The following is a 13,077-nucleotide window of genomic DNA, read 5'->3' on the forward strand; positions in this document are numbered from 1 at the left end:
CTGAGTTGTCAATTCTTCTTCTTTACTGGTACTATATTGGCTATCCACTGGGGGTGTGCAATAGGTTTGATGAAACCTACTTTCAGGACACGCTCTACTTCCTCTTTGATCTTCAAGGTTATTTTTGGCTTGAAAATTCTTTGTGGCTACTTCACTGGCACAAAATTTGGGATCTATGCACAGGGAGTGTTTGACGAGGTCTACATCTAATCCCGACATCTAGTGTGTCCGGAAGTGTGTCGTTAAACACTCTAGAACACTAGTTTAAACATTTATAATTTTTACCATTTCTCAAACAACTACTAACGTATTAAATGCGTGAGAATGGGTCGTATCCACAGGGAAGCAAGTGAAAAATTAATATATACTTAGATCCGGACAAAAGAATGCAATCGGGAATGGCAGAAAATATGAAAATAAAATATATTATTACTGAAATTAAATGTTTCGAATTTAAAGAAGACAATAAACAAAAATCAGGATTTAATAAAGTATGGGAATCAACAAAGGAAATAAATAAAATAAATAAAAAAAACAATCCAGAATCCAGATCCGGTGGCGGTAGCTGCATATCGGCCAGACAGCTTGCAGAAACCCCTCCTGACAAGAATCGGGCATTTGTCCTTTCTACAACCCTCGAACCCCTCAAGACACCTTAGCCTTGAATCGAACGAATTCAAATATGCAAAACAAAGAAACAAAAAAGAATTAAATCTAAAAGATTGCAAAAATAAAAATAACAGAAAATAAAATAAAGAAAATAAAAGAATGCTTGATCAAATCCAGTGGCAATAGTTGTAGAATGGTTGAACAGCTTGCAGGAACCCCTCCTAACAAGATCTGGCATCCTCCCCTTCTACAACCCTTGAACTCCTCAAGAAACCTTAGCCTTGTTAACTGGGTGAATTGACCAACCCCTTCTACCTGGCCCTTGGGACCCTTTTTATATAAAAGGATGGACACAACAGGAAATAGGGAGAAAGATGGGGGTGGCAGCTGGGATTTAGCAAAGTTAGGGAGGCCCTAGGGTTTCTAATGGATGGTTAAGATGGTTTGGGGTGATCCTATGGCTGAAAATAAAAGGAGAGGGCACGCAATATTATGTAGGGCTCAGATTTAGGCACTCAAAAATGGAGGGAGTAGATTAGAGCATGTAGGGTTGAAGGGTTAAGATTAAAAGAATATGTGGTGCCCTAGATTGAATGGTTGGGATATAGGATGGAGGGAGTGGTTGAGATTTAAGGCTGAGGAGCTGAATGGTTAGGATTAGCAGAATAAGTGGCACCCTAGGGTTTAAAAGCTATAAAGGAGAGCCCTAAAATGAGTGGTTAAGATTAAAAAATGTAGAGGGTGAATATTAAACACCTAGGGGCGGCTCGGGTTTACTAAGAGTGAAAAAATTAGGTTAAAAAGGCTCCCTAAGGTTTGCTAAAAAGAGGGGAGCATGATAATACAATAGGATGGGCACCAACTGGGTTTAGTGGATAGGAGGCGCCCTCCTGTTCTCAGTTCTTTACAAAAACACACCTCTCTCAACTGGTATTCACACTAGCTTCCCAAAAACTGCACATCAGCCTAAAAAACTTCCCAGATTTCTACATAATTTGCATAGAGACCCTCAGAGGTCACATAATTTATTTTAACTGGGAAAAGGGTACACTTTGACTATTGTAAGGCCAAAAATACCCTTGAATTTATGCCCTTAAGAAATCAAAATGTAAGGTTATCACACCCCCCAACTTAAACATTGCTAGTCCTTAGCAATGCAGCATTAAAATTACACTGAGTATATAGATCTTTCCCATTACAAGGTCATCCCTAACAGAATTAATCAAGCATCCTGATTCCAGCATTTTCAAACTCTGTGTAAATCGGTATTGGGCTTTATAGGCAAAACTGTCTTATTTTGAGTATTACCGAAACATGGCTTAAAAATCTTATTTACCCTTCCATTTGTTGACTGTCTTGATAAAATGCGATTGATTTAAAATCAGACATGTATTCTTTTTATTATTTATGACAATGGATTTCTACCCCTGAACTTATTATTTTTGCTACCTTTCACCATTTTACGTGAATCTCGACACTTGCCTTAGGTGAAGAAACCCAGTTACTAAGTGTAAGGTAAGTGTCTTTGGCATTCCCTTTACCGATTGATGCGAATCTCGACACTTAACTTAGGTGAAGAGACTCGGTTACTAAGTCTAGAGTGTCCATTGACCTTTTATTCCTTTTTTTTTTGTTGCAATACAGTGTTCTGGGTAGTCCACTGCTTTTAACAATTTGAAGAATTTTTGTCTAATTTCTCCATCTTTCTCTTCTTATCTTGGCAGGGGCAAAATTGGGAGTATTTTCCAATTTCAAAACAGTTTCGACAATATTCAAATAAGACCAATTTTGACACCTATCACTTGCTACCAATTTCTACAAAATTCAATATTCTTTTATCATTTTCCTCAACTTTTTCTGCTTGGGAATCTCTTTTAATGGAAAATTTAAAAAATTTTAGTGAAATTTCAATTCTACATATTTAAAGGCTTAGCTTCACAATCTTTTTTTTTTCAATTTTTCTCTCTTTTTCCTCACCCCCCAACTTAAATGCCATTGTCCCTAATGGCATGACTAGAATGATGCAAAATGGGTTTGGGCCAAAGGGAACAATTAATAGATTTTCCTAAGGGGTTCAAGGTCTGCCACCTGGTCTTGAATCAATAAAATAAAATAAAAACTCTAATCCAAAAAGTAATTGAAAATGACGTTGGGTTGCCTCCCAACCAACGCTAAACTTAACGTCTTCAACTAAACAGACACATTCAAGCACTCTGTCCATCAACACTCTCTAACTCACTTTCTTCTTCTGACAGACAGGGCTCAAACTGGGCTAACCAAGGGGTAAACAGGTAATTTAAAAAATTATCCACTATATCTACCTTGAACTTACATTCCCCTAGGTTTGGAAACTTAGATGCACTACAAACGTTTAATTGGATTTTTTGCTCCTCTAATGAAGTGTTCATTTCTCCCAATTTACAGTTGATGGTCATTGCTAAGAATGAGCGTCTTAAGATTATCGGGATATGGTTCAACTCCTCGATTGGGGTCATGTCTAGGATAAAATCCAATGAGAAGTGACAACCCTCTACTTTGACCTTAATAACATTTTGAGGAGTGTTGATTGACCGATCAACAAGCTGTAGAATTATCGGGGTTGATTTTAGCTTGTTGATTCTAAACCTATCATAAATTGATGGAAGCGGTGTTATACTGGCCCTAAGATCCACTAGTGCCCGATCAAAGGTAATTCCAATGATGCCACAATTTATGAGAGGAGCACTAAAGTCTTTCACATTCCGGGGGAGTTGATTTAGGAGAGTTGCACTAACATCTGCCGAGGGCATCATTTTTTGTGGAGCCGATTGTGGCTCCATCATTTGACTACACAGCTCTTTCAAAAACTTGGCATAGGTTGAGACATGTTAGATCACATTGAGGAGAAGGATGTTAATATGGACATCCTTGCTCTCCTCACTGTGAGTCACTTTGTTCTTTCACACCGACCCAACTGTAAAATCCGCCCACTCCTTAAGGTTATAATAGCCTTATTATTTTCAAACTGGAGGTTCTTAAGAGGTGGTTGAATATGCTGTAGAGGAAAACTAGGTGGCTGATTTCTAGGGTTCGCAACTAGTTGACTCGATAGTTGCCCTACTCCTCTCCTCTTCTTGGCTTTGGCTAGCTATCCTATTTGGTTTTCTAATCTATCAAGGGACTGTTGCTGATCTAGGATCAGCTGCTGAAATTGCATGAATTGGTCATCTACTATACGCGCTTGAGAAGGTTGTGGGTAAGTTTGATAAGGTTGGGTCGGTTAGTTGCTAGGATGCATCTGCTGGAATTGGTTTTGCCCTTGTGGCCTCTAATATTGCTGGGCCATAGAGTTAGATGAATGATGATATTGTTGGAACTATGTGTAGGTTTGACATGATTGATCCGATTGAGTTCCATGGTAATCATTGTATTCCTAGTGAGTTTGGGCTCCAGACCGTTGAGAGTGCATATTTGGCAAGGGGTTTTCTTGGACTTGGGCCCTATAATTGAAGTTGGGCTGATATTCCCACCCAAGGTTATATGGACTAGAGAATGGGTTAGCATTGGGTTGGAAAAATCTATGGGCCGCATGTACTTGGTTAACATGATGGGTCGGGCTTGCATAGATAGAACATGATGCATAGGATGACAAGGTTGGGTATGGGCCACTTTGTTGACGACGTGTGAGGACTTCGTCATGTCTTTCTGCCATACCATTAATCTTGCCCAGTTGTCGAGACACATGGTTCCAATCAATTTGTGGCTCAGGTTGGAAGTAGTTTCTCATTCCACAAATTCCGGCCATTGAATTATTTTTATTTTAACCCCCTTTTTTTTCTTTTTCTTTTTGAAATTTGAAGTTTTAATTTCAAATTTAGATCTTAAAATTTAAACTCAATTTTGGTTTTTTAATTTTTTAATTTGATATTTAAAATTTTGAAATTTAAATTCAAATTCAGATTTTGAAATTTAAATTCCTAAAGTTAAAATTTAAATTTAAATTTTTAATTTTTTTATTTTTTATTATTATTTTTTTAAAGGCAAACAAATCAACCACATGACCTAAGGATTGACCTAAGATTACCTAAACTAGTGGTTCAACCAATGTGAATCCTTTTAGGTTCACCTGGAATTACACCACTTCTTTTGGTTAGCCAAGTAAAATGTGGGGATGTGGGAAGCTCCCATTTCTCTCGCAAAGACCTAATTAAGTAACCACAAAATCCGCTTAGGCTTAGCTGTTTTACCTCTTTCCTTAGACACCAACCGCCGGTTATGAAAAGTAATTACAAGCTTTCCTAAAATTCAGCACACCTTTGAACCAAGTGTGAGGCTGCCCTAAAGGATCTTGCTATTCAAATTTTAAATTAGGGTTAGGGTGTACTGCATGTGAATGGTGGTGATTTTTGGGCCAAGGAAGGGTGATGAAATCCCCACCTCATCTTATTTAGGTTGGATGCCCTTAAATGAATTAACAGAAAGACAAAATAAACACAACAAAATGCAACTAACTACAATGCATGAACAATTATTTCTAACATGTAATTCATCAATTAAACATAAAAGAATAAAGAAAACAACTAAGCAATAAAGAACAATTAAAATAATAAAGAGAACACCAAACACATTCACAACTAGCAATAATAATTTCAGCAAATAAATAAACCTATATGATGCATGCTCTACATGCACGAAAAATATTAACCAATTTATTTTTCAAATTTTTTAATTCGAAATTTAAACTTTTGAAAATTTAAATTCAAATTCAGATTTTGAAATTCAAATTTGATTTTTTTTAATTTCTTTATTTTTTAATTCAAAAATCTAAAATTTAAATTTCGAAATTTGAAAATCAAATTCAAATTCAGATTTCATTTAAAATTTAAATTTAAATAAAGATTTGAAATTTAAACTCAAATTCGAAAAGTTCAACAATTTCCTAATTCGCAATTAATTATTCAATTAAACAAATAAAAGAAAGGAAATTAAATAAAGCAACAAATAATAATTACAAATAGAAAATAAAACAGCAATTACTTGTGCTAAACAGAATTAACAACTACCAAAAATAAATTCTAACAAACTAATTGCTAATCTAAAAATTAAACTGAAAATAAAATGATCAAAAAGAAAATCATGTAATAAATAGATATAATAAAAGAAAAAATACAAATCTAAAAAAACTTAACAAAAAATAAAATAAACAAAAGAAAAAAATATGATGATTTTTTTCGTTTTTTTAATAAAAGAAAAACACTAATCTAGAAATTAATACAAAAATAAAATTAACAAAAGAAAAATACACTACAAAAATAAAATAAAATAAACGATTTTTTTTCTTTTTTTTTGTTTTTTATTTTTTATCTGAAATAAAAGAAAAAAAAACGAATCTAAAATTTAAACTAAAAATAAAATAAAATAAAACAAAGAAAAGAAAATTATGCTGCAATAAATAAAATAAAATAAATGATTTTTTTTTTAATCTGAAATAAAAGAAAAACACAAACCTAATAAAGCAAAAAAAAATCGAACAAGAAATTCAAGTAAAGAAAGAAGAATAGATCTAGAAACAAAATGGAAGCAAAAGAGTAGTAAAAAAATAAATCAGATCTAAAAAATTTGAAAATCATTATTCTACCAAAAAAAAGGAGTTCGGAAATAAAAATAAGAAAATTAAAAATAAAATGGAACGACTACACCTGAAACGCAATCCAATTTCTCATCTCTTCTTTTCCGTCCCGTAGTCCTGCAACGCTCCGAGACCCCACCTTTAGCTATTCCGTCCCACAAAATCAAAGAGAAATAAAAACTAAACTGAGATAACGGATCAAGTAATAAAATGAAAAAGAAAAAAAGTAATGAAACATATCCAAAAAAAATAAATAAATAATTTTCTCTGTTGCTTCCCCGGCAACGGCACCAAAAACTTGGTGTGTCTAGAAGCGCGTCGTTAAACACTCCAGAACAACAGTTTAAACATTTATAATTTTTACCATTTCTCAAACAACTACTAATGTAGTAAATGGGTAAGAACGAGTCGTATCTACAGAGAATCAAGTGAAAAATTAATATATACTTAGATCCGGACAAAAGGATGCAATCGGGAATGGCAGAAAATACGAAAATAAAATCTATTATTGCTGAAATTAAATGTTTTGAATTTAAACAAGACAATAAATAAAAATCAGAATTTAATAAATTATGGAATCAACAAAGGAAATAAAAGAAATAAATAAACAATCCAGAATCCAGATCAGGCGGCGGTAGTTACAGTTTGGCCAGACAGCTTGCAGAAACCCTTCCTGACAAGAACCGGGCGAACCGTACGAATTCAGATCTATAAAACAGAGAAACAAAAAAAGAATTAAATTTAAAAGATTGCAGAAATAAAAATAACAGTAAATAAAAGAATGGTTGATCAAATCGGACTGGTACTGGCTGTAGCTCTTGGCTCTACTCCAACTTTTCTATTAGCGCATCAGACTGGTACTCGCTAGCTGCTCCTACCACATTGATGCTACCTCCCTGGGTATGCATTGGAAGGGGATCAGTTTCTACACGTGTCAGGTCTCTTTTGAAAAATTGATCCAATTTTACTTTTTATACAAATAATCTTCTCAAAGTCAAACAATCCATCAAGTCATGGTGCGGCGACTGGTGGAAGTTGCACCATCTCCTACCTTCCTTGTCCTTCTCTGGGTCTACTCTTGCGGGTGGTGGCGGCAAGTTGATGACTCGGTCCTCGACTAACTTATTCATTATTATGATCACCTCCTCCCTTGTGCAAGGAAAGGGGGGACGGACACTTCTTCTTCTTGGGGCATTATCGTGTTGGTACAACCCCTATCTAACTCCTCTGTTGTTTCTAGGCTTCCTTCAACCGCATATGCCTCATTCCTGTTGAATAGGGAGGTGTTTTTTATGGCGTGTGTTGTTCTCTCTGCACACCTCCAGAGTTGGCTAAAGGTCTCGACATCAATGTTCACGATGTCGATTCTGTAAGTGGGGCGCATGCCTTGTATGCACTGCTCAACGAAGCTCTTCTCCATAGCGTGTTCGTCGAAGACGAAGTGTGTTAACTTTTGGAACCTCATAACATAGCCCAAGAGGTCCTCTCCCGGTCCTTGCTCCATGTTTCTCAGATTGGCCATCGTCAGTTTTCTCTCTAAGGTGAATCATTTCGATAGAAACTTTTTGGCCAATTCACCCCATGAATCAATGCTTCCAGGGGTAAGACTCACGAACCAGGTGTACGCTAGGCCGGTCAAAGACTTTGAGAACCAGTGTGTCCGGAAGTGCGTCATTAAACACTCTGAACGCCAGTTTAAAAATTTATAATTTTTAACGTTTCTCAATCAACTATTAACGTAGTAAATGGGTGAGAACGAATCATATCCACATGGAAGCAAGTGAAAAATTAATATCTACTTATATCCGGACAAGAGAATGCAAACGGGAATGGTAGAAAATACAAAAATAAAATCTATTATTGTTGAAATTAAATGTTTCAAATTTAAACAAAACAATAAATAAAAATTAGAATTTAATAAAGTATGAGAATCAACAAAGAAAATAAAAGAAATAAAAAAATGATCCAAAATCCGGATCTGGTGGCGGTAGCTGTAGATCAGCCAGACAGCTTGCAGAAACCCCTCCTAACAAGAACCGGGCGTCAATCCTTTCTACAACCCTCGAACCTCTCGAGACACCTTAGCCTTGAACCAAATGAATTCAGATCTGCAAAACAGAGAAAAAACAAGAATTAAATCCAAAAGATTGCAGAAATAAAAATAACAAAAAAGAAAATGAAGAAAATAAAAGAGTGGTTGATCAGATCCAGTGGCGTTAGTTGCAGGTAGGTTAAACAACTTGCAGGAACCTCTCCTGACAAGAACTGAGCATCCTCCACTTCTATAACCCTTGAACTCCTCAAGAAACCTTAGCCTTGTAATTGGGTGAATTGACAAATCCCTTCTACAGGGCCCTTGGGACCCTTTTTATAGAGAATGGTGGATACAACTGGAAATAGGGAGAAAGATGGGGGGAGCGGCAGGTGGGATTCAGCAAAGTTAGGGATGCCCTAGAATTTCTAATGGATGGCTAGGATGGTTTTGGGGTGATCCTATGGCTGAAAATAAAAGGAGAGGGCGCCCAATATTATGTAGGGCTGATATTTTGGTGCCCAGAAATGGAGAGTGTAAATTAGAACATCTAGGGTTGAAGGGTTAACATTAAAAGAATAGGTGGTGCCCTAAATTGAATGGTTGGGGTATAAGATGGAGGGAGTGGCTGAGATTTGGAGGTGAGGGGCTGAATGGTGAGGATTAGCAAAATAGGTGGTGCCCTAGGGTTTAAAAGCTATAAAGGAGAGCCCTAAAATGAGTGGTTGAGATTAAAAGAGGTGGAGGGTGGAGATTAAACACCTAGGGGCGGCTAGGGTTTGCTAAGAGTGAAAAGAATATGTTAAAAAGGCTCCCAAGGTTTGCTAAGAAGAGGAAGCATGGTAATACAATAGGATGGGCACCAAATAGGTTTAGCAGTTGGGAGAAGCCCTCTTGTTCTCTTTTCTTTACAAAAGCACCCCCTCTCTCAATTTGTCTTCACACCAACTTCCTAAAAACTACACTTCAGCCTAGAAAGCTTCCTAGTTTTCTACATAATTTGCACAGAGACCCTCAGAGGTCACATAATTGATTTTAACTGGGAAAATGGTACACTTTGACTATTCTAAAGCCGAAAATACCCCTGAATTGATGCCCTTAAGGCATCAAAATGCAAAGTTATCAATAACTCATACCTTTAGGTCCCCATCAAGAGCGAAGGATTATGTGCACCTAAAGGCTACCCCTCTGTCTGTCGTTTTATGGCAATTGTTGAGGAGTATACCCAACAGGGTAGGGCTTGTACAAGATGCGGTCAAAATATGGCTTCTATTAGATGGCCAAATCCTGAACTCGGTTGCGGCTCTCAATGACTAGCCCCTAGACATATTCCCTCAGCTCATCTCGACTGAGGGGGGTCTTTGATATCGGGTAAGTTCAGGGAAAGGCGTGACACTGTTGGACAGGTTGGTGGTCTGTCTGGGTTGGAGTTGGATTGGCTGCCCTACTAGGCTGTTCTAAGATGGTGGGGATTTTGTTGGAAGTGTAGCGGCTAGGGTTGGGGACGCCAGTAAGAGTGGCGGTGGGAGTTTGCTCGGCTTGGGCCGAATGGTTGAGTAGGATCTGGAGGGCGCTCCTTGTTTCCTTCTAACTCTGATCGAGGTTTCTGAATCTGCTTGCAAAGAGCCCCTCGAACTCGTATACTTTGTTCGAAAGTATCTTGATGTCGGCCTGGATAGGCATTTCCATCTCAGGCTGGTTCTCTACTCCCAGATTGGGGTTTTTCGGGACGTTGTTCTGCTCATCGGGTAAGGCTTGGATAGGGAATGGTCTCTTTAAAAGACAGAGAAAGGTCGGGAAACAGGAAGATTGGCTTTTGGGCTAAGGGTGTTGGGGTAAGGAGTCGAAGCGAAAGAGTGCTCGAGTGTTAGATGCTGAATGAATTTAAATACATGGAGGATCTCTATTTATGAAGAGATCTTGAGATCATAAAAGGTAGGAGGTAAAGGTGCTTGTCTCTTATAGGGAAAGGGAATATTGGATTTGTTGTCAATCATTAAGTGCACCACTGGGGTTTCGCCACGTGTCTCATGAGAATCTTAATGAGGATTGGCTTTCCTTCCACTCAGGATCCCTCATTACTCACATGTGCAACTACTTTTTGTGCACTTCATTTAATTGACATGGCGCTTAGTGAAGTCACAGCCTGGTGAGCGGCGTCTTGTTAGACCTACGTGACATTCTGCCATGTCTTTTGATGGGATAAAAGTTTAACGCGGATTTGGGCACATGCAAGCCTCGCCATGGGCTCAGCCTGGATTTCTCTTCGCTCGGGTCGCGAATGGGCTCGTAGATATGCAGTGAACCAAGGGTTTATCGCGGTTCTGTAATGCACTCTGTGAGTTTGAAATCAACTACCGGCAGTTTAGGTTTCCATCAGAGATAGTGCATTCCCCGATCATTCACTTTGTCCGACAAAGGGGTTGATCCTATCACTATGATCACCCACTCAGGTGAATTCTCGGACTGTCCAAACATACCCATGTTTTGACCCCCCCTCTAAGGATCTCACTGATTGGCATATCAAAGACATCCCAATCCGATACCTAGTGTAGTACCATAATCGAGTCCAGGGGTCAAGTGTAACATTCCAGTTTTTCCCATCTATCTCCAAGGTCTTGGGCAATACTAGAATTTGGTCTGCTTCAAGGTTTCAAATAAACCCACACTGCATGTACCTCAAGTCTCACCCAGGTAGTTGAGAAAAGACACCCCAATCAACTTGGCGGTACACCAGCGTCAGCCTTGGCAAGATAAATCTCCCCATATCTATCCAACGGTTGTCAATATTTTAAACTAACACGAATCTCATAAGTGTACAGTTTAAGGGTGTTACCCAGAAATACACCACAATAACATGAATCAATTATGTACTTTATTCATTTACAATAAATATCAAAAGATATATCAATCTGATTGGAGCTAAGGGCATAATTGTCTAACACTTCTGTCATTAGCATGAAGGCGGGCTGAATCAGTGGGTGGAGATGCACCATAAAATGGGGCTATCCATTTGCTAGTCTAGTCGGCTGGATTGCTTCATAAGATGATAGGAGCGTCATAGACCGATGTAGGAGAAGCCTATCCTAAAATGGAAGACTCTTTCATGGTACCTTGGAGTTCACGATATGACGAATCAGCACTTAATAGATAGAAAGGTTTAACCTAAAATGGCAATGAGACTTGTCTAACAAAGGCCAAAGGGAAAGCTCATTAGATTGGTGGATATGATCATTCACAGAAAATGATGAGGTTTTGTAGCTGAAACAGTTGGCTCCATGCGCCAATGTGATTTCCCATATTTCCAGAGATATGCACCGTGTCTCCGTCATTGAGATAGGAGGGAAATCTCAGAGATGAATAAATGGAGATGGACCATTGATAAAAGACCATTCTATGTTAGATAATATGAATCAATTTTAGGTCATGGACTAATATCTGTTGCATCAGAAATGGCAAATGGACAATTCGCAAAATTGTTGGATGATAACAAACTTAAGGGACCTAACTATGTTGACTGGTATCGTAACCTTATTTTGGTTCTGACGTCCAAGAAATTGGACAAGGTTGCTAAGAACCCTACTCTGGAACATTCGGGTGACAGGGCTTCTGAGGCTCGCAGGAGAGAGTATCAAGAATGGGAGGAGAAGAATTCTCTTGCCTGATGATACATCATAGCATCTTTAGACAATCAGATCGAAAGACAATTCAATAAGATCGAAGTGTCCAAAGACATTTTGGATAGTCTAAAGGCAATGTACGAGGAGCATAATCGTTTTTCCCGTCAAAAGGTCCTCAAGCTGTTGATAACCACACAGATGACCAAGATCCAACAGGTACATGACCACGCCATGAAAATGATGGGGTACATTAACGAATTGGAGGCTCTTGGTTCTCAACTCGATGAAGACGCTAAAACTGATGCCATCATTAACTCTCAGTCTCCCTCCTTCAATCAGTTTGTCATGAACTACAACATGAACAAGCTAAAAGTTAGCCTTCAGGAACTCAGCAATATGTTGTAGAGGCCCAAAGAACTGATTAAGAAGGATAAACTGATAACCATGCTTGTTTAAGGTGGTCAATCAATCAAGCAGAAGAAAGACAAAGCATTGAATGCATATCACTTTCGCAAACAGACCAGACACTAGAAGAGGAATTATCCTCAATATCTGGAAATCAAGAACAAAGGAGGTAATTATGAATCTCTTGTCATAGAGACCAAAATGTTAGTCACTTCTACATCCTAGTGTATGGACTCCGGGGCTTCTACTCATGCATGTAACACATTGTAGGGGTTCAAAGAAAGCAGAAGGCTAAGTGATTATGAGGTGATCATTTACTTTGAGACTTTTGCAACTGTTGCAACTACAGCCATATGAACTATAGATTTAGTTTTCAGAGAAGGAAATGTAAAACTTAAAGATTGTTTTTATGTACTCTCACTGAGAGAAAATTTGATTTTTGTTTCAAAACTTTGCAAGGATGGTTATTCTATTCTATTTAGTAATATGATTACTATTAAATTGAATAAAAAATTCCTTACAGAGAACTTGAGAATGGTCTCTATGTCCTCCGTCCTTCTCTAGAAACATACACAACCGAAACTATGTCAAAAATTATCCCCAAGAAAAAAACATGTGATACGGTTAATCCCACATGCCTGTGACATTATTGACTTGGCCATATTAATATAGATCATATCACAAGGTTAGTAAAGGATGGTCTTTTAGATTTTCTAACTATAGAAGATCTTCCAACTTGGGAACCTTGCTTTCAAGGCAAGATGACAAATCAGCCATTTGCAGGAAAGCCTGAAAGATCTATG

The 13,077-nt window shown here is 37.8% G+C and overlaps 1 protein-coding gene across 1 annotated transcript; it reads left to right on the top strand.

The window, feature by feature from the left end:
- The first annotated feature begins 12,004 nt into the window (after positions 1–12,004).
- On the top strand, positions 12,005–12,447 carry LOC104608781 (uncharacterized). Its single transcript, XM_010274866.1, has 2 exons — positions 12,005–12,207; positions 12,327–12,447. Exons 1-2 carry the CDS (start codon positions 12,005–12,007, stop codon positions 12,445–12,447), a joined length of 324 nt encoding a protein of 107 aa, XP_010273168.1.
- The last annotated feature ends 630 nt before the right edge of the window (positions 12,448–13,077 follow it).

Source organism: Nelumbo nucifera, chromosome 6 (assembly GCF_055504915.1).
Source record: "Nelumbo nucifera cultivar China Antique chromosome 6, China Antique-T2T, whole genome shotgun sequence".
NCBI lineage: Eukaryota > Viridiplantae > Streptophyta > Magnoliopsida > Proteales > Nelumbonaceae > Nelumbo > Nelumbo nucifera.

Excerpts from the sequence above, each read along its gene's own strand:
- LOC104608781 (XM_010274866.1), top strand. The coding sequence starts at position 12,005 with ATGTACGAGGAGCATAATCGTTTTTCCCGTCAAAAGGTCCTCAAGCTG. Across the intron at positions 12,208-12,326 it reads CAGTCTCCCTCCTTCAATCA|GTGGTCAATCAATCAAGCAG; the intron begins GTTTGTCATGAA and ends TGCTTGTTTAAG.